At 40.3% G+C, this 24,130-nt stretch overlaps 1 protein-coding gene across 1 annotated transcript in view; it reads left to right on the plus strand.

Annotated features, from left to right (window-relative positions):
• Positions 1–1,530: 1,530 nt before the first annotated feature.
• Positions 1,531–24,130, plus strand: part of LOC308632536 (uncharacterized protein) — a 60,498-nt gene continuing 37,898 nt past the window's right edge. Inside the window, exon 1 of the mRNA XM_081264692.1 lies at positions 1,531–1,693. Coding sequence (XP_081120818.1) covers positions 1,691–1,693 — 3 coding nt within the window. The 5' untranslated portion in view covers positions 1,531–1,690. The remainder of the gene's footprint in view (positions 1,694–24,130) is intronic.

The raw sequence follows: 24,130 nt of genomic DNA on the forward strand, positions 1-24,130 counted from the left end.
TTTGGCTTTGGAATAAGGTACAGCTCATGCTGAGTCCCAGTCCAGCTGCTAATTAGCCATGGGGCTTTGGCCACAGCATGAAACAGACATCATAGCCTGGCCATTAGGTCTAAGGCCAAATTGTCAAATAAGAAGTATTCATTTCATGTTTGAAACAATAGAGTCAAGTCTGTGGACAGATCTGAAGACATGTGTCCCCCACCTCCTAGGACCCCATTTTCCTTTGTTTGCTCTCTGATAGCTGCAATGGGAATGGACCTGTGGCCACCTTCCAGTGGGAAAGAGTGACCTACTATGGCACTTCCCTGTCCTCACTCAGGGCACTGTCTCCTGGTAGGTTGGGTTGGAGGAGAATTATTAATAAGAAACTGTGTCCCTCATCTCTGTCATAAAAAAAACAGGTAACCAGGCCCTTCACATTTCAGAGGACAGGGCACCTATAGCTGTCAAATCTTGAATGTGTTTGCTACAAAATGAGATATGCTGGAGGCTTTAAGTCCAGTGAGTTTGGGGATATACTTCCTAAACTACATATGCTTCATTGATGATTTCATATGGGTCACACTGATGCAGGACAGATGAGGTCTGAGTCTCAAGGAATTTGCACAATGCAGATTGATTAGCTTTAGTGGTCCAGAGGAACTAAGGCTGGATAATCTCTGATCCAGGGTTGATAAATCCTTTGAGATTCATCTTCAGTGAGTGTTTACGTAACAGTGGGTGGTTACATAGCAGAGAGTCTTTGTCCCAAATTTTTGGGACAGACAGGTTTTTCCAAGGAAAACAAATAATAACGTTTTTACAGAAAGCTCTCTTGAGACAGAGCCTGTTACAACAGTCTGCAAACCTGGCATTTACAAGAAAGATGAAGCTTCAAACCATAGTGAGCTCTCTGAAAGAAAAAAAAAAAAAGAAGAAATCCTGCTAACATTCTTTTGGGGTTACATTAGCACAATGATAATAATTTGGATAATATTCAGGATATATTGGTTTATGTCGTTACAATCAATTTCACCTGTTTTAATTTTTAATGTGAATATTAGGAAAATTTAAATGACCCTTGTGATTCACATAGGATTTTCATTGGCCATTGCTGCCTTAGGGGATTGCTTCCCAGGCCAATCTGCAGACTCACAGGGTGAGAGAGCAGGAAAGTTAAGTGAAATTGCAAAGTGATTGTCATTATATTATTATATTATTTCCAGTGAATACAATGCAGACATATAATTCATAAGGTGAAGTCACCTTGTATGCGAGGTTCATCGCACACGTCCTCTGGCCCTGCTAGATCACTCTTTTAAGAGGAAACTTTGCCTTCGATTAGCTGTAGTCTGAGGCCCTCTTGTTCAATTCACAGACCTCAGGAGGAAAGTAAAAGCTGACGCCAGGAACCTGTCATTCTGGCCTCACTGATTCCTAGGTTGGATGTCATCTACTGTCACTCAGAAAGAAGGCTCTCTGGGTTCAGCCTGCGGGGCGGGTCTGCAGCCCTGTGCAGTGGAAAGAGCACTCAGGGAGAACCGTCCAATCCCGGCATAGCCCGGGCGGCTTCCGCGTCTGGCCGTGCCCTTTCCTTCTGAGCCGCGCTTCTCGCGATTTCGGCTTCCGTCGCCAGCCCTGGGGTCCCGCTGGCTTTGCCCTGCAGGTGCTGAAGATCCCTGGTGGCCGCCTGGCTCCCGAGCGCCAGGAAATGGTGAGTGGGGCGGGGCCTCTTGAGCCCGGGGAGGGAGGTCGTTGGAACCGCGGGACTGGCTGCGGTGGGGCCAGGAGCTGCTGGGGACTCCGGGATCCGCGGCCTGAGCCTTCCTCCTGGCAGCGCCCCCTCAGTCCCCCTGGCCAGCTAGGTCGGGAGCTTATCGGCAGCGGAGCTCCTTCCCAACCTGCTGCACCCCTCAGCTAGCCCTACAGAGTCAGCAGCCGCGGTCTTCCCAGGTGGGTGGTGATTGACAGGTGGGATGGCGGTCGGAGAAGTCTCTCCAAGTGGGATTTTCTTGCAGGAGAGGAGCAATGGCTCTGGGCCTCGCTGCCGCCGTCCTCCTGAGCTAGATGGCTTTCTTGCTTTTTCTCCCTCCTTCCCAACCTTCCTTCCGTAGGGTGCTTTACCAGGAACTCCATCCCTGGTTCTGATGTAGGGAGGAGGGGGCGGCACCTGAGGAATTCGCGGGCAGCAGGTTTACTTAAGTCGCAGCCTCCAGAGGGAGCAATGCGGAGACCCTGGTAGGGAAATTCTCTGAGATTTATAGTCAGTGCGTGGTTACAGGGCAGCTACTCCTTATCCCATATTTGTAGGTGACACAGGTTGTTACTAAGGGAAACAAAAGCGAAGCCTCTGTTCAGCAAGCTCCCTGAGACAGTCTATGACATCTGTCCGCAAACTTGGCTTTTACAAGAAAGAGCAAGCTCAACCCACAGAGAGCGCTCTGGAGGAAAAATACTGCTGACATTCTTTGTAACGATCTTGCTGACAAGAAGAGAAGCTTAATTTTGCTAGTGGTTGTTTTGGAGCTACATGAGTACTTTCTATTTTTTATTTTGAGACAGGGTGTAGTTAAGTTGTTGAGACTGGCCTAGATATGGTCGGATTTATACAGACCTTTCTAGTGGATTTAAGAGTACACGTTTCAGCCGTGAAAGGACACTTGCAATGTCCAGGCAAAGTCCAAACACCAGGCCACACCCCGGAATCCCAAGCCAGAGCTTTATTGTCAGTAGCAGGAGGCAAAGCCTCAGCCCTCCCAGGGCAGGATTTAGCTGGAGGAGGAGTTCTCTAAGCCGTTTAGGGGTTGGGTCATAAGCCAGGGTGGGGTTGGATCCTTCAGAGCTCACATGTTCTTGTGGGAAGCTAAGCAGTGTTGCCTCAAAATGGAATTTAAAAGCCTCTAGATAAAATGGCTCCTGACCTAAAATGGTGAATCTGATGCCAATATTGATCTGATGCCAATAAACTGGGCTCGGTGATGCACACCTGTGATCCCAGAGGCCCTGAAGGCTGAGGCAGGAGGATTGGGAGTTCAAAGCCAGCATCAAAAACTTATCAAGACTCTAAGCAACTCAGTGAGACCACATCTCTACATAAAATTTCAGAAAAAATGGGATGAAGCTTGGTGGTTAAGCACCCCTGGGTTTAATCCCTGGTACCAAATAAACAAACAACAAGACAAAAACAATTATATGGATTCATCTATGGATTTTTTTTATACTGTGAATCCTTGATTATTATGGTAGTGTTATAGTTTCATGATATACACTATCTAGTAATGATAGCTATTTCTTTTGCTCTTATAATTAAAAGGTTTCTCTGCTAAGTCAACATGTGTTTAGCTTTGTGGATAAAATATAGAAACTTATTCTTTCGTTCCTTATTCCATTACAAATAAAGCATGCTGATTTTTTAAATTTGTTCATTATAGTCATACATGCTGTTGGGGTTCATTTGCTGTAATTATTCAAGCATGAGTTTAATTTGCTCCATTTTAGTGGTACTGTTATGCTTGAATTCAGGACCCCCAAAAGACCACCAGAGACCAAGATCGATGTAAACAGCAAAGAGGTGTTTATTTCGAGCTAGCTTGGACCTCCGCTCTCACACAGCAACTGGTGACGCTGAGGGGCCCCGAGCCCAGGATTTGCAGCAGTTTTATACACTCTTTGGAGAAGGCAGGGACCCCCACATACATCATAGCATCTCTTAGCAAATCATCACACACTGCGGGAAAATCAAATAACAACTCTAAAACATGATTAGCACATTCACTGGCGGGAACAAGTTGGGGAGGGGTGATTGGTTACTACAAGAGGGGGATTCATTTGAACTGATTGGTTTAAGCCAAGAGGGGTGTACGTGCTAAACTACATGGTTTCCCAACACGTTATCAACCACCATAAACTTCTGGGAGGGTCATCTGGCATCCCAGGTATTTCCCTGTCTCATGCTGATTGGTGGCTGCTAGGGGGTTGCTATGGATCCCCACCTAGCCTGACTGAGTCAGGGACACCTGGCACAGCAGATCTCTCCTGTTATTTGTAGATAAACAACTTAGCAGGGTGGGACTGTGCCTAGGAGTGCTCTAGTGGGTTGTTTCCAAGGACAAAGGTGATGTTCCTTCCTTGGACAGGCTTTGCTCTGAGGTAGAGGCTGGTTTTTCATTCCCCCCTTTGTCTGGAAACGGGAACCAATCATGGTTCCCTCAGTTGGGGCCTATTTGGTAAACAGTAATCCTCAGGGGACAGTCTTCAACTTCCCAGACTCACTCAAAATTGGGTTCCTAGATCCAACCTGACTCGATTTACCTATCTACACTGCCTATCTATTTCTGGCTTCACTCCTCCCTAATTTTAGAAACTCTTTATTGCTGTAAGGAGAAGGGGCAACGGCTCATTCTGGCTGCTTCAGAGTTGAAAAGGGGTGTCGAACAAGAGGGGGCTCGACGATGTGGGGGATGACATGGGGGACGACAATGTGGGGGACGTGAGTTCCCTTTTAGAAGTCATTTCCATTTGAAGTCTGGTTGGGGAAAAACAGGTTGTCATCTGGGGATGGGTGCTTCTATGAGAGAAACAAAAACCATGAGTACTGACTAAATGTTGCAGCAGCTGGATCATGTCACTGTACAGAAGTTCCCTTACCAGGCTTTAACATCCCCAGTTATCAGGACTGTAAACATAACATTTAACTTTTAGGGTTACAGATGTCCTTCCCCTTAAGATACAGTTTAATAATTTAATGTAATCTGATCTTGCAAAATCCTTTTACTAGTATGACCTCTGTGTCTAATAGAGAAACCTTTAATTCTGTTACTTAGGGATGGATAACCTTACTAGCAAACACCAAGCCTACCTGTGTAGGTTAGAAATATCTGTAGGCCTTAAACTAAAAACTACTCTGGCAGTTCCTTTTGATAGTTATCAGGCATTCCTGCCTAAGAATCTCTTTTGTAGCCTACATTTTACTTATTCTTGGAAGTTACATTTAACTATTATTATTATTTAAAATGCCCAGAAATAGCTGTGTTTTTGGCTTTAACTGTCTTTGCTAGGTGTTTAAGATGAAGCAAGTCAAACTGACTTTTTTCTATCTATTGTTAACAGTCAGCTGAGTTTCCCTGGGAGTCCTGGGGGAACTTTACAGCAGCTTCTCAGTTCCACTAGTGCCATTTGTGCTAGGATGGGTCCAGGCCTTGCTTGACCATGTGGCTTCCCTTGGAAGCATCAGGGATGTCTCCCTTCTCTGATGACCCTCCTCTTCATAGCAAATGCACTGATTGGCTTTCCGTTCTCCAGTGGTCTCATTAATCTCCCTGATCGGGAAGTTATGTGGCCCAGAGTTGCAAAGCTCTTTAGAGAAGTCCCCTGTTCCCTAGATTCAGACTGACTCAGAGGGAAAGAGCCAAATATTGGTTTTCTTGGCCCTTTTAATTTAACTTTAATTTTAAAACTTAATCTTAAACATCCAGCAAATAAATTTCAACAGCCTTATATTAAGAGTACTGGGCTTTAATGTCTATCTCTCTATCCTGTAGGTGATAACTCATTATCTTAAATCAACCCAGGTTGTGTGTTCTTAAATCAGTACCTCTGCAAAACATTAACAGGCAATCTTTAGCCCATTTATAAGAAAACTACAAAATAAAATTAACAAGAGTAAAAACATATTTAGTTCATGTAATAGCTACCTTGAATTTTGGCAGAGTTATACATTATATCCCCTGTTTGAGATCCAAGTAATCTTGACAAAAACCAACTTTTGGACACAACTTTAAATGTACTGAAATCTGGCCTACTTCCTTCGTAGTCATTTTTACAGTTGTGAGATGGGACACAGAGCCTTATCTCAGGTAAAGCGGGGCTCTTCATAAATCTTAAGTACTGTAGTTCTGCAGCTAAAATTTGCTTTTTAGACAACATTTTACAAAGTCTACATAAATTGTTGCTCAAGTTCACATGAATATTACCTAACACAATATAATATCACATCTAAAACATGAATTAAAGAAAGGCTTAAAGCTTTTAACCTTTTGTAGAAAAATAGCAAGTACTTTTGTGTTTTATAATATCAACCTTCACACAGATTAGGTTCTCATTAACTTAAAAATACATTTAAATTGTATCTCAGTGTACAAAGTAACATAGAACTTTACATATCTTATTGATAACAAGTCTAGTTATACAACACAAATGATATAAATAAATCTCCAACATGTTTTTCTTTTAAGCCTAAAATTACCATACAACTTTAGAACCCCAGCTTGATATAATGTTCTTTTAAAGCTTCTACCTTACAGACTTGTATACCTGGAAAATATGAACACATTAATAGCACCACAATTACATTGATGATTTTATATTAATCAAGTTTAGCTTTTAAGGAAATAACATATTACAATATTGAGAAATAACAGTTGTTGTTTAACTATAGTTGTATAATTTTTAATTTCTTTAAGATTACTTGCTCAAAAAAAACTTACACATATAACAAATTTATAGAGACCTTCTTTATCGCTTACTTAAACCCTCTTATTTACTTAATCACATAGACTCTCTTATCCAGAAACACATTTTCCCTCTATTAAATCCATACCTAAAACCTTTTAATTTCTCTTTTCCATCTGTTAACCTCTTTTTCTGTTCACATTTTTAAATAATCCTTATAAATTTCTGAATTTTGGCAGATTATTTTATAGGCATCAACATTTATTAGTTTTTTTGAACACCTAGAAAAACTTATAAGTTTAATTTTAAAGACATCTTTACTTCCATCTATTTACCCAATTTAAATTGAACCATTTAAATCATGTGAATCAAAGATATTTGGGTCCATTTTTTTAATTTCATGAGGCTCCTCATATATCTGCCAATTGTCATATTATTGCATGATATATGGACATACACACATACAGACATACAACACATAACACAAGTGTGCACACATAACACAAGGCCTTGTAGCTTTTCTCAGGTGAAATCTCCATTGCAATGCTTAAAAAATCTCCACAGTTGATCAAAAATAGAAGTGATCAGAAACACATTAACTTAAGTCTGTAGGATCAAAATCATGAGCTCAAAAAAAAAAAAAAAAAAAACAGAATCTAAGAAAAAGCAAGAGTCCTAGAAAAAATGACTGGCCAGTAATTAGTAAATGCCATACAATTTACTTTTTGGTTTGGTCTAGTTTGAGTTCCGGTAAAAGACACCTTTACTTTTTTTTTTTTTCTTCTCTTGGGCCTCAGATCTGTCTCCTACTGAGCTTGCAGGCTTCTTCTATTGCATTTTAACTTAAGTCCTGGCGGAGGTCTGGAAGGAGCAAGAAAAACTGGAATTCTGAGGAGAAGACTCATGCCTAAGGCATTTTAACCATAAGTCACAATTTTCAGGTTTGGATGTTGAAAATTATGACACAAGTTTAAGATACAATTCACAAAATTTCATACCTTTACATCTTCCTACACTAGAAAAACTTGCTCACACAAAACTGAAAATAGGATCTTGCTTGATAATGTAAAAGCTACCATCAGAAGAAATTCCTTCAGGATCATTAAGCCACTTCCTTTGTTCTGAAATTCCTAAAGTAGTATTAAGTTACATTAAATTACCTGAAAAAAATTTCAAAAAAGAACCACATACTACCATGTACATCCAAAATTAAGTTTTGAAAATTCCCAAGACTGTTGCTATTCAATGTCATTCAATAAGCTAGACTAACGTCCCAATCCAACACTTTCCTTTCCTAAATCCTATACACTGAGGGGAACAGATACCATATCATAATTTACTATCCTTGTCCAAATTAATGCACTGGTACACCTAGTGAAATCTTTTCAGGCTACCCTGTTCAAAAATTGATGAAAAAATAAAACTAAATGATTGGGAGTTACTTGCCAACTTGGAAGTAGAGTTCTTTAATTTTCTATCCTAAGTATTTAAGTTCTCTGGCATGAATTATCTGGAATCATAAACTAAACAATTACCTATACCCAACTTTTAACTGCAAGATTGTGCAATGCTTCAAAAACCCATTCAGATACCAGACTGTTACAATAAAAAAATCATCTTTTAGATACACATTTAGCCAAGATCATCCCCAAGAAACAATCTATAATAACCTTTAAAACAGACCAGATAAGAGAAAAATCTCCCCAGGTTTCTAACTCCCATTACGACTCCTACATCAGTGGCACCATAGATTTCCCCATGAGTGGACCAGATGTTCTCACATAGGGGCAACCAGAAATGTAAAATCAAGGGTCTCAGTGTGGTGACTTTACTGCATTCAGTGTCCCTTTCTTTTTAAGTAAACAGAGATGGAGCAATCCTTACAGTGCAGGGAAGAAATGAGGGAGGTTCCCCGAAGCAAAAGGGGCTTCAGCAGCTGCTGGGAGTCCCTCAGTCCCTCCTTTTACTTACAGGATTAGCTCCTTTGGTTAGGTCTGATCCCAGGCACGCTGGCATATCTCCTAACTTTCCAGCAGTCAGCTCTCAAAAAGTTAATCCTCTGCTTGCAGTTGTTTGAGGGCTAGGCTTCCCCAAGAAGGCAGAATGGGGACTCCTCTAAAGTCCCCTCTGGGGTGCCAAAATTTGTGACTGAAAGTTTGGTTCCTGTCCTCAAAGCCAATTAATGCCAATAATGAAGACAGGGTTTTGAGAAAAAGAAAAAGTGAGATATCAAAGTTCTTAGATCCCCAGCAGGCATTTCCCTCTGCAGTGGGTGCACTCAAGCCAACTATGGTAAGAAAAGAAAACATTGCTTCCCTAATCTCACTTAACAAAGGGGAGTAAAGCTTATCAAAGTTCTTTAAAACACAGCTAAAAAGGATGTAAAAGTTGAGAACAGAAAAGCTGGCAGTTCTACTGACTTTTGGTCCCTTACAGGAGAAGCATACTAGGGACATTCTTAGGCTAAAATTTAGCTAAAGTTACCTCCACACATCTAAGGCAGATTGGAACTTGGGACACTGCATCTGTCCAAAGTAAAACAATGCCATCACACTTAACACAGACACAGACAAAAAGACACACAAAGACATAGATTCCCTTTTCAGATTGTCAAAAAACCAAAAGTGGGTGCTGGCCCCAAGCCAACTGGGGCCTTCCCTTCAGACAAAGGGATTGGGGGATCATCCCCCTCAGATTGGATCTGACGACCCCAGATTGGGAGATTAGTTCTCTTGCCAGGGTGTTGGGGTGGAGACAGACAGGACAATAGAAACAAACACACAATTCACAGCGTGGCCACAGAATTCGCAGCACATCGTGGATTGCTACCCAGAAACTAAAGGCTCAGGCAGACCGCAGATCTGTCAGCTACAAAATACTTTACCAAATACTTCACAAAATACTTTACTACAGGCAATCCACTCAGAACCCAGAAAGGGGCTGGGGATGTCTCCCACAAACCCCGTCGGCTGCCCTTCGGTGCGTCCACCTGGACCTTTTGCCAACCACATAACACAGAACCAGAACCTGCATGCAACCAGAGTACAGAAACTTACAGATCGGCAATGCCTTTACTTACCGGCCAGGTTTTCATCACCTCTGGATCGGGGTGTCTGGGTAGGCTTATTAGGGGATCCCGGAAGAGCCCCCTATGTTATGCTCGAATCAGAGACCTCCAAAAGACCACCATAGACCAAGATCGATGTAAACAGCAAAGAGGTGTTTATTGCGAGCTAGCTCGGTCCTCCGAGCGCACACAGCAACTGGTGACACTGAGAGGCCCTGAGCCCAGGGTTTGCAGCAGTTTATACATTCTTTGGAGAAGGCAGGGACTTCACGTACATCATAGCATCTCTTAGCAAATCATCACACACCACGGGAAAATCAAATAACAACTCTAAAACATGATAGCACATTCACTGGTGGGAACAAGTTGGGTAGGGGTGATTGGTCAGTACAATAGGGGTATTCATTTGAACTGATTGGTTTAAGCCAAGAGGGGTGTACGTGCTGAACTACATGGTTTCCCAACTTGTTATCAACCACCATAAACTACTGGGAGGGTCATCTGGCATCCCAGGTATTTCCCTGTCTCATGCTGATTGGTGGCTGCTAGGGGGTTGCTATGGAGCCCCACTTAGCCTGACTGAGTCAGGGACACCTGGCACAGCAGATCTCTCCTGTTATTTGTAGATAAACAACTTAGCAGGGTGGGAATGTGCCTAGAAGTGCTCTGTGGGTTTTCCCAAGGACAAAGGTCATGTCCCTTCCTTGGACAGGCTTTGCTTTGAGGTAGAGGCTGGTTTTTCAGTACCAAATAAACAAACAACAACAAGACAAAAACAATTATATGGATTCATCTATGGATTTTTTTTATACTGTGAATCCTTGATTATTATGGTAGTGTTATAGTTTCATGATATACACTATCTAGTAATGATAGCTACTTCTTTTGCTCTTATAATTAAAAGGTTTCTCTGCTAAGCCAACATGTGTTTAACTTTGTGGATAAATTATAGAAACTTATTCTTTCGTTCCTTATTCCATTACAATAAAGCAAACTGATTTTTTTTATTAGTGCATTATAGTCATACATGCTGTTGGGGTTCATTTGCTGTAATTATTCAAGCATGAGTTTAATTTGCTCCATTTTAGTGGTACTTCCCCCTTTCTCTCTCTTCCTTGCTCACCATTCCCCCTCCTCTCCTGGTCTTCCTTCTATTTATTTATAGTTTTAAACTACTGCTTTATAGATAAATTCACTGTGATATTTTCATATATGTGCAGAGCAGTTTTGATGGGATAATATAGATAAGTATGGGGGAAATGGTCATTGCTGTAATGATGACTTTTTTTACTGGTGCATGGGATGTGTAATGGAGTCTTTTATGGACTTCTATATATTTTAGTTTCTCATAAATCCTACACATTTCTCTTAACAAACATGTTCCCATGTGAGATACAACATTTATGTGAATCTGTATGAAACTCATGTGGTGTTGGTCTTGGTGGCCCCGAGTCTGTTACAACAGTCTGTAATCCCAGTGGCTCAGGAGGCTGAGGCAGGAGCATCCTGAGATCCATCAACCTCAGCAACTTAGCAAGGCCATAAGCAACTCAGTGAGACCGTGTCTAAATAAAATATAAAAAAGGGCTGGGATATGGCTCAGGGGTTGAGTGCCCCTGAGTTTAATCCCCAGCACCAAAACAAATCAAAACCAAACCAAAAAAACCTCAGGTGGTGTAAACTTGCATGTGTCCCTCCTCACCTTGTCAAGATGACTTTCCCCCATGTAGACTTTATGTCACTGGGTTCTTATTATGCCCTGGACCCATGTTTCAGAACTGCCTGATGTGAGGGTCCCACAGCTGTCTAAGTTCTTGGAGTGTCTCATGAACATCAGTACCTGGGTACATTTCTTTTTTTTTTCTTTTCTTTCTTTCTTTCTTTCTTTTTTTTTTTAGTTGTAGATAGACACAATATTTTTATTTTATTTGTATGTTTATGTGATGTTGAAGATCGAACCCAGTGTGCCCACTGCATACGAGGCAAGCGCTCAACCACTGAGCCATAAACCCAGCCCTAAATACATGTCTTGATGTGGTTGGATGTGTAGGCCCTTCTGTTGCACTTAACAATACAAATGGTTTTGATATACATATTGATGTATCTGTGGAATGTTCTGTGTTGTGATTCTTGGGTCCTTATTATTGTAATAATATAGTTCACTCATATACATTAGAGTCAGGAAATGATAGCTGCTGCTTTTGCTATTGTAGTTCAGAGATTTCTTGGCTAATTGGATACATAGTTATCCTTCCAGAAGAATTACAGAACTTTTTGCTGTGATCCCTTCTTTTATTAAAATAAAGCATGATGAAATTTTGATGGAATATTATTCTAGATTAATTTGGGGGAAATGGTCATCTTGATACTGAAGAGTTTGGTCATCTATGCATGGAGTGTGTAATTGAGTCTTTTATGTTCTTCTGTGTATTTTATTTTCTCATAAATTCTACACATTTCTTTAAAAATATGCTTATGTGTTAAAAACAACATTTGTGTGACATTTATTGAAAACTGACATGTTGTATACTATTTTAATAATTGTATGTACTATGACATAAATGTGTCTGGCTCCTAGAAACCATTATTCCCCACAGTTTGTTGTTCCTCTTTCTGAGTGTGCAGGCTCCTTAGGCACACCCCTGGGCCTCAGGCCTTTGAGCAATACAGCTGTGTCCTTCTATGTTATTAGGGTTCACGTGTTTCTGGTGGGGGAGTATCATGTATCTTTAGTGGCAAAATAGTTTCCACAGATAGATAATGACAACTTAAACTCTACCTTCACTTCATGAGCATTCATTTACTTCATATGTTCTTCATTACTATTTACTTTTGTGTGTATGATGTGATTTTATTTTACATTTCTCTAATTTCCTAAGAGGTTGAGTCTGTTATGATTATTGAACACTTAGATGTCTCCTATAAAAAGTGATTTTTCAAGTCTCTTGCCTGCTTTTCTTTTGGGGTGTCTCTCTAAACCTTTCTTCCTGTGTTTGATTATATGTGAGGAAATGAGTTTCTTTGACTCTGTCACTTCTCTTTGCATCCTTTAATGACATCATTTTATTAACAGGATTTTCATTTTAATATTGTGTAACATGAAATTTTAAAAAATATTGTTTTGTGTAACTTTGCAGAGAAATAGGTCTCTTTTTATTTGTTGTTATTCTTTTCCCCTTCTACTGTGATACTGGGGATTAGAGCCAGGGTGTTCTATCACTGAATTGCATTCTTAGCCCTTTGAAAAGTTTTACTTTGCCTCAGGGTGTTGCTGAATTGCTGGAGCTGGCCTCACAATTGTGATCCTATGGCCTTAGCCTCTAGAGCAACTGATATTGCAGGCATGCACCATGATATATACCCTAGCCCACCCTTTCTTACATTGACTTTCCAATGCTTTATATTTTCTTTTTATTTCAGAACTTATTGCATCTGAAATGAGTTCTTATGTGGTAGGGGTGAAAGGTACAATAGAATTTTTATTTTCACACAGGTGTCCCATTATTATTGTATTACTTTCTTTGGAAAGAATGCCATTTTTTTCCTTCCCTGCACTGCAGTCTCTATCATTTATTATTGTCTAATAGCAAGAGATGTATAAAGGGTTTTATTTTTAATTCCACAGCCTAATAATTCCTTTCATTACAAGGTCTACCACTGAACACTGTAGCTCTGTAACATACATGGGTAACCTACATGGTGTTTGGGTTAGGGATAGACTTCAGGTGCACTGGCTGTAGCATATAGCCTATGCACACAGTGGTTCATACCATCTAGGGCTTGTCATTACTCTCTATGATGACAGAATCATCCCACAATGAATGTTCTAGAATGTATCTTCATCATTAAGTGAAACATCATTGCATATGTACATATATGTGCAATTATATAATATATATTTAGCACAAATTTTCTTGTCAAATTTACCAGAGCTCTGTCAATTTCAATTGTTTTTTAAAAACACCAACATTTGACATTAGTGATCCTCTGTGTAGGTTCATTTTTCAATACCTTCAAATTTTGCTCTTTTGCTTAGGATTTTCTTTACTATTATTTTCATAAAGTTTGCTTTTTCTAAACTATTGAGCCTGATTACTTGCTAATAAATTCTTAGTTCTTTTATAGTTAACTGGTTAAAGACTGTATATTTTCCTTTTTAACCTCAGCTTTAGATGCATTCCACTTTTTTACAGCCTTATGGAGGTTTGATGGACATATATGTTAACCTACATACATCAAAGGTTTATGTTTTTATGTTTAGGCATATATACACACATGCTCAAAAGAGTTCAATCCTGACAATAACCCCACCAGGGAAACTTTATTACCCCCATATTTACAGAGGAGGAAGCAGATCCTAAGAGAATAAATAACTACCCAAGTTCACACAGCCCAGAGTTATGAAGTGGCCTTGTGGGAAATCATGCTCAAGACTTCTGGCTAGGAAGCCTCTCTTCCCACCACATCTGAGTCCATTTAGATTCACCACACTTAAGAAATAAGTGGATTGCAATCAACAAAATTATCATATCCATTACTAAAAATGTCCTCTAGTGCCCATTTAAATCCCTCCTTTATGCTCTTACCTAAACTTTTATGTAATAAATTTGATCTTATTGAGCAAGAAGAGGGCAAACTTCAAAATGATAAAGATCCCTGAATTACCATGGAGGGAGCACTTCCTGTCTCTACTGCCTCCAACAAGACACAGAGCGTTGATGATCCCCCAACAACCCCCCCTGCCCTCTTCCTCTTACCACCCTCCATTCTCCCCAGTGGTTAGTGCTGCTTTCCTTTTTCATGTAGTTCTAGAAAAGAGTTAGTTAAAGGCAAAGCAAGCAAACAGTAAAAGGGAAGTGTGACTCCCTCTTTACTCAATCATAGAAAAAGGGGAGGAGAAGGGGGCAACAGTGGGCTGGGCTGCAGCACTGACCCCAGCCCAGCCTAGTGCTCTCTGATAGGAGGAATGTGAGGTGAATCCTAGGATGAAGAAGAGGCTGGGCAGGACATGAGGCTGTGGTTGCTAGGAGAGGCTGGCAGACTGCAAGCTGTAGGAGTGGGGAAAGGAGCAGGGAAGCGGGGGCAACTGGAGACCAGCTGGAGGCTCAGATGCAGCAGGCTGGAAGGTGTAACTGTGGCAGAGGGAGGGGGAGTGCCAGCACCTGGGGAGGTGGAGTTGAGAAGGCTGGTGTGAACTCAGAGACATGGGATCAAGGGCTGTGATGAAGGGAGACTAGGTGTTTCAAAGTGTGAGGAAGAGGACTCAAAATCCATGCTGAGCTCCCTGAGTTTGAAGAACAGAGTCCCTGAGGTTTTATTGTAGGATCATAGAAGATATGAGTATAAACATTGCAGTGGATATATTGTTTAAAAAATGCTTCTGGATAGGACTTGGTCAAAAGTGAAGTAATTAGAAAGTATAAATTTGCAGAAAGATTATGAATCGTTCATCTCCTATCACTCAGCTGTTTTATTTCATTTTGTAGAAGTTTTCAGTGTAACAGAATCCACTGAAGACTCCCAAATTTGTTTAGTGAGTGACAGATTCAAAGAGAGTGAGCATATTGTCGTCTAATTTATCATCAAATTCAATGTAAAAGAGGGACATGAATTTTTTTATGCTCTAGATTACTTTTCTTAAAAATTAAAAATTTTTTTTTTTAGTTTTAGTTGGACACAATATGTTTATTTTTTATGTGATACTGAGAATCAAACCCAGTGCCTCACTCATGCTAGGCAAGTGCTCTACTGCTCAGCCACAACCCCAACCCCTATATTTCTTCTTTTCAGTTGGATAACATCAGGCCAAGGAGCAAGTTTCCTAGTTTATTCTTTGTTTCTTTTGTTATATAAATTTATGTTGTTTAATAGTATGTTTAGCAATAAATATAAAGAGAAAAACTAGTTATACAGGTAACCAATTTAACATATGCATCAGAAAGTATGTTGTGTATTCACAATGGTGTATTATTATCCATCCTAGACAAAGATGGGATCCTGTCATATCCAACAAAATAGATGGAACTGAATACTGTAATGCTAACTCATGAACGACAGGCACAGAAAGAGGTATCACATGCTATCTATTAGACATGGCAGCTAAAATAAAACTGATATAAACATAGAGTGTTGACTCTGGCAGGAGAGGGCTCTGGGTCATTAGGAGTGGAAGAAGGGTGGTTGGACATGGTCAGAACATGTGCGTGTGTATATGAAAATATGAAAACATCACACCAAATCTCATTAATAAATACAGTGGATATGTGTTAATAAAATTTATCATCTCCCATAATTACTTTATTCTGTAGTAACAACATCTAAACTTTTACTCTTTGGAAGTTCTGGTATATGATACACCATTATTAATGTTCAACCTCTAGTAACCACAGTTCTCTGTGCATTCAAAAATTTCCCCCAGATTTCACATACAGAGTGTGCAAAATGTTTCTTTCTTTGTCTGGATCATTTCACTTACCATGATATTCTTCAGTTTCATCTATGTTATTTTAAGTGGCAGCATATTTGTTTCTTTTGTTACTGTTTGGCCACTGAGATGTATCCACAGCCTTTTTTTTTTTTTGTACTAGAATTTGAACGCAGCATATTTCACCACTGAGCCACATCCCTAGCCCCTATTTTGTATTTTATTTAGAGACAAGGTCTCACTGAGTTGCTTAGCACCTCACTTTTGCTGAAGCTGGCTTTGAACTCATGATCCTCTTGGCTCAGCCTCCTGAGCTGCTAGGTTCAGTGTGTGCCACTGAACCTGGCCCTGGTTAATTTTATTTTTTATTTTTAAGATAGCATCTTGCAAAGTTGCTGAGGCTGACCTTGAAATTTTGCCACTGCTTCCAACTATAATATACTTTAGTATAAAAGCTGAATGATAAGCCAGGTGTGGTGACACATGCCTGTAACACCAGGTATTCAAGAGGCTGAGGCACAAGGACCACAAATTTGCAGCTAGTCTCAGCATCATAGTGAGATCCTCTGCATCTTTAATAGACCCTGTCTCAAAATGATCTTAAAAAGTGAACAATTTTATGTAGGTATGAATTTTTATATATTTGACAGGAAAGCTAAGAATAACCACTGAATACTCAGATTTTTGAAAAATATTGGAGTTTGGGATGTGGCTGAAGTGGTAGTGCACTCGCCTGGCATGCTTGCAGCCTGGGTTTGATCCTCAGCACCACATACAACAAAGATGTTGTGTCTGCTGAAAACTAAATAAATAAATAAATAAATAAATATATATATATATATAAATTCTCTCTCAAAAATATTATTAGTTGTAGATGGACACAATATCTTGATTTTATTTTTATGTGGTGCTGAGAATGGAACCTAGTGCCTTACATGTGCTAGGCAAGTGCACTATCATTGAGCCACACCCCCCGCCCCAGGACATTCAGTTGTTAAATATCTTTGTACCTCTTCTCAATTTATCCTCCCTAGGCACAGTTACCATATTACAATGCCATTTGGTTGTGTCTCCCCTTAGGTGACTTGACAGGATAAAATGTCCTCAGTCACTGAAATATCTCTTCCTCATCCTCATTTAAGACCTGCATGAGACTGACACAGGCACCCACAGGTTCTTTGTCCCTTACAGTTTCTAGGGACATATCAGCCTCTCTGTTCTCTCCTACAGAGCAGCTTGAGTTCTGGGGATGGAGGTTCTTGTGGGAGCAGCTGGATCTGCTGGAGATTACAGGAATATTCTGGCCTAGGTTTCCTAAGGAGGTCATGGATTGGGGCTTAGGGTTGTCTTCCTCCAATGCTAATTTCAGTTCTTTGGAGACACATTGTTCTTCAGTCACTTAGCTTCTCATGTTGAAGAGAAAGGCAGGGTTTCTCCTTATTCTTGGGTTCTCAAAGTTGGGAAAGGAGATAAACAATTCCAAAGAAGTAGACAGATTATCCCAGTGAATTTTCCAGGTGCTTGGAAAGAAGGGCCCAGCACAGTGCCTCATGGTGGGGAATGTCATCCAATACTTGGATGAGCAGGATACTTGTGGAAGAATTTCCCATTTGACAGGATGACCTAGACCCTGAGCCAGACATATTTGTATTCTAGTCCGCAGTGCCCATCTCTGGGTTTGTCAAGGCTCAGCTTGAAATGTCTGTTGTTCCTTGACAGGAGTCAATCCAACTATCCACCGGCCATTGTCCATGAACTTGCTTTTATCAGTGAAGAGGCCTAGTCTGGCTCAATGATAGCCAACTGAAGCAAATCTCACTTGCTGAAGAGTCCCCAAGCTCTCTGAGAGGTCATGCTGTTTGGCCCATTACCTTCTGCTGGTAACAGGGTTGCTTGATTTAAGGTGGGCATGGTTCTCTTGAGGGTGACATTTGGATTGTCTAATAGGATAGCCTGGAGTCTTCCTACCTTCCCAGCAGTCCATTGATACCCACCCTGTTTGAGCAGCACAAGGATTCGATGAGGAACATGCAGAGTACTTGTTTATCCTAGAGTGGGTTTCTCAACCTCTTGTAGTAAATCACAAAGGCAGGGGACCTTTCCTTTCTTGTGTGGTCAAAATGTTTCCACAGGTAGGCTACTGGTTGCAGTGTCTCCAGTGTCCATGGGAGAACTCCAAAGGCTGTACCTTCTTCCACATTCATATATGGTAGTTTTAAAATTTGTTCTAATTAGTTATACATGACAGCAGAATGTATTTTGATTCATTGTACACAAATGTAGCACAACTTTTCATTTCTCTGGTTGTACATGATGTACAGTCATACCATATGTGCAGTAATACATGCACCTAGGATAATGATGTCTGTCTCATTTCAACATCTTTCCTGCCCCCATGATCCCTCCCCTCCCTCCATTTGTCCAATCAAAATTCCTCCATTCTTTCCACACCCACCCCCATTATGGACTAGCATCCACTTATCAGAGAGAACATTTGGCCTTTTTTAAACAGGGGATTTGGCTTACTTCACTTAGCATGATATTCTCCAATTCCATCCATTTTCCTACAAATGCCATAATTTTGTTCTCTTTTAATGCTGAGTAATATTTCATTGTGTATATACCATAGTTTATTTATCTATTCATCTATTGAAAGGCATCTAGGTTGTTCCACAATTCAGCTATTGTAAATGGTGCTGCTATAAATAGTGATGTGGCTGCGTCATTGTAGTATAAGTTCTTTAGGTATAAACCAAGGTGTGGGATAGCTGGGTCAAATGGTGTCTTAATTCCAAGTTTTCTAAGGACTCTCCATAGTGCTTTCCAAAATGGTTGCACCTATTTGCAGTCCCACAAACAATGTATAAGTGTACCTTTTCCCTCACATCCTCACCAACACTTATTATTATTTGTATTTTTAATAGCTGCTATTCTGACTGGAGTGAGATGAAATCGTTAGAGTAGTTTTGATTTGCATTTCTCTAATTTCTAGAGAAGTTGAACATTTTTTCATATATTTATTGATAGATTGTATATCTTTTTCTCTTCAGTTCCTTAACCAATTTATTGATTGTGTTATTTTTTTTTTTTTTTTGGTGTTAGGTTTTTTGAGTTCTTTATATATCCTGTAAATTAGTGCTGCATCTGATGTGTGTAGTATAGATGTTCTTCCACTCTGTAGGCTCTCTCTTCCTGTTATTTATTTTTAGTTTAGCTGAGAAGAAGATTTTTAGGTTAAATCTATCCCATTTTTTGATTCTTGATTTTATTTCTTGCACTTCATGAGTCTGGCTAAGGGAGTTGGAGACTAATCTGAAGATTTGGGCCTCAGTTTTTCTTCTAGTAGGTGCAGGGTCTCTCGTCTAATTCTTAGGTCCTTGATGCATTTTGAGTTGAGTTTGTACATGATGAGAGATAATGGTTTAACTTCATTTTTCTGCATAAAATACTTGGAAATCAATCTAATAAAAGAGGTAAAAGATCTATACAATGAAAACTACAAAACATTAAAGAAAGACATTGAAGACCTTAGAAGATTGAAAGATCTCCTTTGTTCTTGGATAGGAAAAATTAATATTGTCAAAATGGCCATACTATCAAAAGCATTATGCAGATTTAATGCAATTCCAATCAAAATCCCAACAACATTTCTCATAGAAATAGAAAATGCAACCATGAAATCATTTGGAAAAATAAGGGACCTAGAATAGCCAAAGCAATCCTTAGCAAGAAGAGTAAAGCAGGAGGCATCATAATACCAGACCTTAAACTATAATACAGAGCTATAGTCCCCCAAACAGCATGATATTGGCACCAAAATAGATATGTAGACGAATAGTACAGAAGAGAAGACACAAAGACAAACCCACATAAATACAGTTATCTCATATTTGACAAAGGTAAAATATAGTGTCTTCAACAGATGGTGCTGGGAAATTCATATATATTTTTTAGTCAGGCAGGCCTCAAGCCAGGGCTGTTATGAGGCTTTGTTTTAACTTCTCAAAGGCAGCTTGGCATTCTGGTGTTGAAGTCAAATGTTAGATTTCTATTCCTTTTAGGGCTTAATATAGATATTTATCTATTACTAAAATTAAGGAAAAAACTATGGCAGAAGCAAGACTATTTCAGGAACAAATGTAACTGTCTCTGGTCCCTGATGTTTTAATATAGCTTCCTTTCAATCTGACACACAAACTCAGGCTCATTGGCTAACCTGCAATTCCAGATAAGTGACTTTTTTACAAACTGAGCTTCTGGGGCAGTGTAGTACAGAGAGGTGCTGTTTTTGGTTGTAGGTTCTAAGCAGGTTATCTATAAGTCGTGGCATGATACCGATAAATCACTAGGTAAGTCTTGAAGCAGGACCTAGGACTTTATTCATCTGCAGGTCAGAAAATCAGGAAATAAGTCACCCCTGCAGCCTTCAATCTCTTGCAGAAGAAAGGGTGCACTCTTCTAGAAAAAAGCTGCAAGCCACGAGTAAGTCAAAACCGTAGCAACATAGGGAGTGGGTCGGAATGACCCAGTACAGTCAGGGTACATTGCCAAGGAAAGATGGGAACCAAAAAGAGAAAAATTTTACATTATATAAGAAGACAGATTTTTCAAAGCTGTGTGTTTCTAAACAGGGTGGACTGAGCAGCATCAGGATTACAGAGGCAGAGTTTCCTCACAGGAGAAGTACTTCTTATATGAAATAGAGTCTCAGGGTAAAACTGAGTTTGTCTGGTCAAGGCATTTATATGCTGGCCCATATCACACATATTGCAAAAGGAGTCCTTTATTTACCCTCACAGCTAACTCTTTTGTTAGATACCCATTAAACAAAACAGATATATTTTAAATTACTGAGGTAAAACATTCTGGAAATACTGAATAATTTGCATTTGTATTGAAGTCCTGTCACTCGAAAGCAAATCATAATTACTAATACCTTTTCAGTGGGATGCAAAAGGATTCATCTTTTAATTGTACCAGTTTCAACCAGCCATAGTGACCTGGCATTGCAATTAGCAGTGTGTATGAATTAAGTCCTATGAATTGAATATCATAAGCAATGTCAGTTGTGGGAAGCCATTCTGACACGTGATTGGGTGACTCCCGTTAAGGGCCTGAGGCGCTTTGGCTCTGTCGAAGCTTTCCCGACCCTTTCCTGATGAGAGAGCCCATCCGTGTGGGGGTGTGCCTGACCACTGACCCCGGGGACCCAATCACTGACCCTGACCTTGGAGTGCAGCCCCCCCTCAACCTTCATTGGATGGAATTCTCCCCTGAATCTTTTGTTCCCCAATAAAGGGCTACTCCCAGGCGTGTTCACTCTCTCTCTCTCCTGCTAGCCCTGAGTAATCCTCGCTGCCCTGCTGGGCGGCTAGAGGTGGGAACCAGAGAGGTGAGCCATCTCGGACCTAGCAATATAAATAAGGTAACTGGTCTGTGTGTTTTATTTCGATCTCTTCTAACTAACTTTATGCCTAGAACCTCATTAATGAAACCACTGCACAGGCCGCATGGTAGAATTGGCGCCCACGAGGGGGGCATTCTAGATTAGTTAGATTGAGTGGGAGTGTGCTATAAAGATAAGGAAAAAATAAAGATAAAGGAAGATAAGGAATAAAAATAAAGATAAAGGAAAAGGTGACAATTGGGTCACAAAAGTACCTGGAGATATTGAAGGAAAGAGACGTTAAATTACTTAAAATGGGAAATTCAACTTCTATGGATAAGGAAATGTATCTGACTATTTTAGACAGTATAATTAATCAGAAAGGAAAACAGATAAAGAAAACTCAGTTATTACAATTTTTAAAGATTGTAGGTGAATATTGTCCTTGGTTTTGTGACCAAGAGTCTCCAAATTTACTTACTTGGGAGAAATTAGGAAGGAAGTTACAGAGAGTCTGTCTTTCTAATGAACTACCTGGAGGCATAGAAAATATACAGAAAACTTGGACAGCCCTAGAAGTTTGTCTTTTTGAATATATGGGCCAAAGTTCGTGGCCCCCTGAAGACCTTTTAAAAGGCATTCAAAGAGCTGTTAAGTCTATTCAAATGGAAAATCAGCCTGAGGCTAAGTTAATTCCCTTTCCCTTAAGCTGATTAAAAAAAAAGGCACTAGGGGCCAAGCCAAAGGTTAGAAATGTGAACTTAAACTCGCAAGATCAGGCTAGCCCGCAGGCAGATTGTACAGAACAGCATCATACAGGAGAAACATCCCTAATCTTAGAAAGTCCGGAAGAGGTAAACGATCTTCCTAGAGAGGAAAATATGGAAGAGACTCCTAGAGGGGCTCAGGGTTCTTCTCAACCACGTGGTTTAGAAACCCAAATTCCAAATGGCGATAGTGCAGAGTCTGACCTCGGCTCACAGTCTGAGGAAGAAAAATCAGACGTTGAAATTCAGGACTTAGAGAGAAATTTTAATAGGCTGCGTTTAACACTGCCTGCCCAAGCTATTCGAATTTGGCCGGTACCTGCTAGAAGGACCAAATTTAACAGGTATGCTGAATTAAAGATGACTTTTCTTACTCCAGTCCAGCAAGGTATTAAGAAGGCTCAAGAAATGGGAGAGGATACTACTGGTTTTCACCTCTTTCCAGTTTTTGAGCAAACTAATGAACAAGATCAGAGAGTTAGAGTTCATGCTGTAATCCCATTTAAAACTATTAAAGAATTAAAAAGTGCATGTGAGACGTATGGTCCAAATTCGCCTTTTGTTCAGAGTCTGATAGAAAATATTTGCTCACAACCCCTTCCTCCTAGCGATTGGATTTTTCTAGCCAGATCTTGTCTGAGCGGGGGAGATTACTTGCTTTGGAAGACTTATTGGACTGATTTTTGTAATGAACACGCAGAAAGAAACAGAAGACAGGGCATAGAAACGCCAGTAATGATGTTTTTAGGGACTGAAGATTTCGCTGATTTAGAAAGACAGTTAAATTATGATTTTGTAGTATACAATCAAATAACTGATTGTGCAAAACGCACTTGGAGACAGATCGTCCCCAAGGACCAGTCCAATTTAGTTCTTACCAAAATCAGACAAGGTGCCAGTGAGACTTATTCAGATTTCGTAGCCCGACTGTATCAGGCTGCGAACAGGTCCATCGGGGACCCAGGAGCAAGCGAATTTATCGTTAGGCAATTGGCTTTTGAGAACGCAAATAAAATTTGTCAGGATGTTCTCCAACCACATTGTAAAAAAGGAACAGTTTCTAAGTATATTCGCCTGTGTTCTGACTTAGATTCCACACAGTTGCAAACAGTAGCCTTAGCGACTGCATTAAAAGAAACTTTGGGGCCGCAAAATTTAGGTCAAAAGTCCCGCGGTAGATGTTACATTTGTGGAAAAAACAATCATTTTGCCTGCGAATGTCGCATGCGCAATTTTAAGTTTAGGGCTCCATCTACTGGCGATAATAGATATTACAGGACTCAGCGCCACGGGGTGGATTCAGATGGCGCGCATGAGCCTGCCTTCTCGCCGCCGGCATTTCCTCCTAGCAAGAGGACAAAAAATTCCGTTCGGCCCCTCCCCGGGCCGGGCAACAATACGGGGAAATTCAGGGAAGGTCGCACAGTGTGACGTCACTGGCGCCGACCAGGACAGTCCGCGATTTTTACCGGGACAGGGACAGAGATCACAGACAGTTTTCTTAGGACCTTCAAAGACAGTTGAATTAAATCCTGAAACTGGGCCAGAACAAATTCCTACTGGGATTTTCGGGCCGCTTCCTGATAATACTGTAGGTTTGATTTTGGAACATAATGAATTAAAGGGAGCCATTGAGGTAATACCTGGTGTGATAGATTCAGAATTTAAAGGACAGTTATATGTTACTGTAAAATCCAATTATGCCCTAAGGCTCACCCCAAAGGATATTTTTGCTCAATTAATATTACTGCCTTGTGTCTCAGAAAGGCACCTGCCGGTAGATTCAGTTTCTAAACTGCCGGAGAGAGTATACTGGTCCCAGTTAGTACGGCAAGAACACCCTTTATTAAAACTTAAAATTAATAATAAAAATTTCCTAGGAATAATAGACACAGGGGCAGATATCTCAGTATTGTCCAGTAGATTTTGGCCTAGGAACTGGCCTTTGCATGTAGCACCAGCTAACCTAGAGGGAATAGGACAGGTTTCACAGCCTGCTCAAAGTGCCAACTATCTCCGTTGGGAAGATTCCGATGGGAACAGTGGAGTATTTAAGC

This window comes from Spermophilus citellus (assembly GCF_964194105.1).
Source record: "Spermophilus citellus genome assembly, chromosome: 13".
Classification (NCBI taxonomy): domain Eukaryota; kingdom Metazoa; phylum Chordata; class Mammalia; order Rodentia; family Sciuridae; genus Spermophilus; species Spermophilus citellus.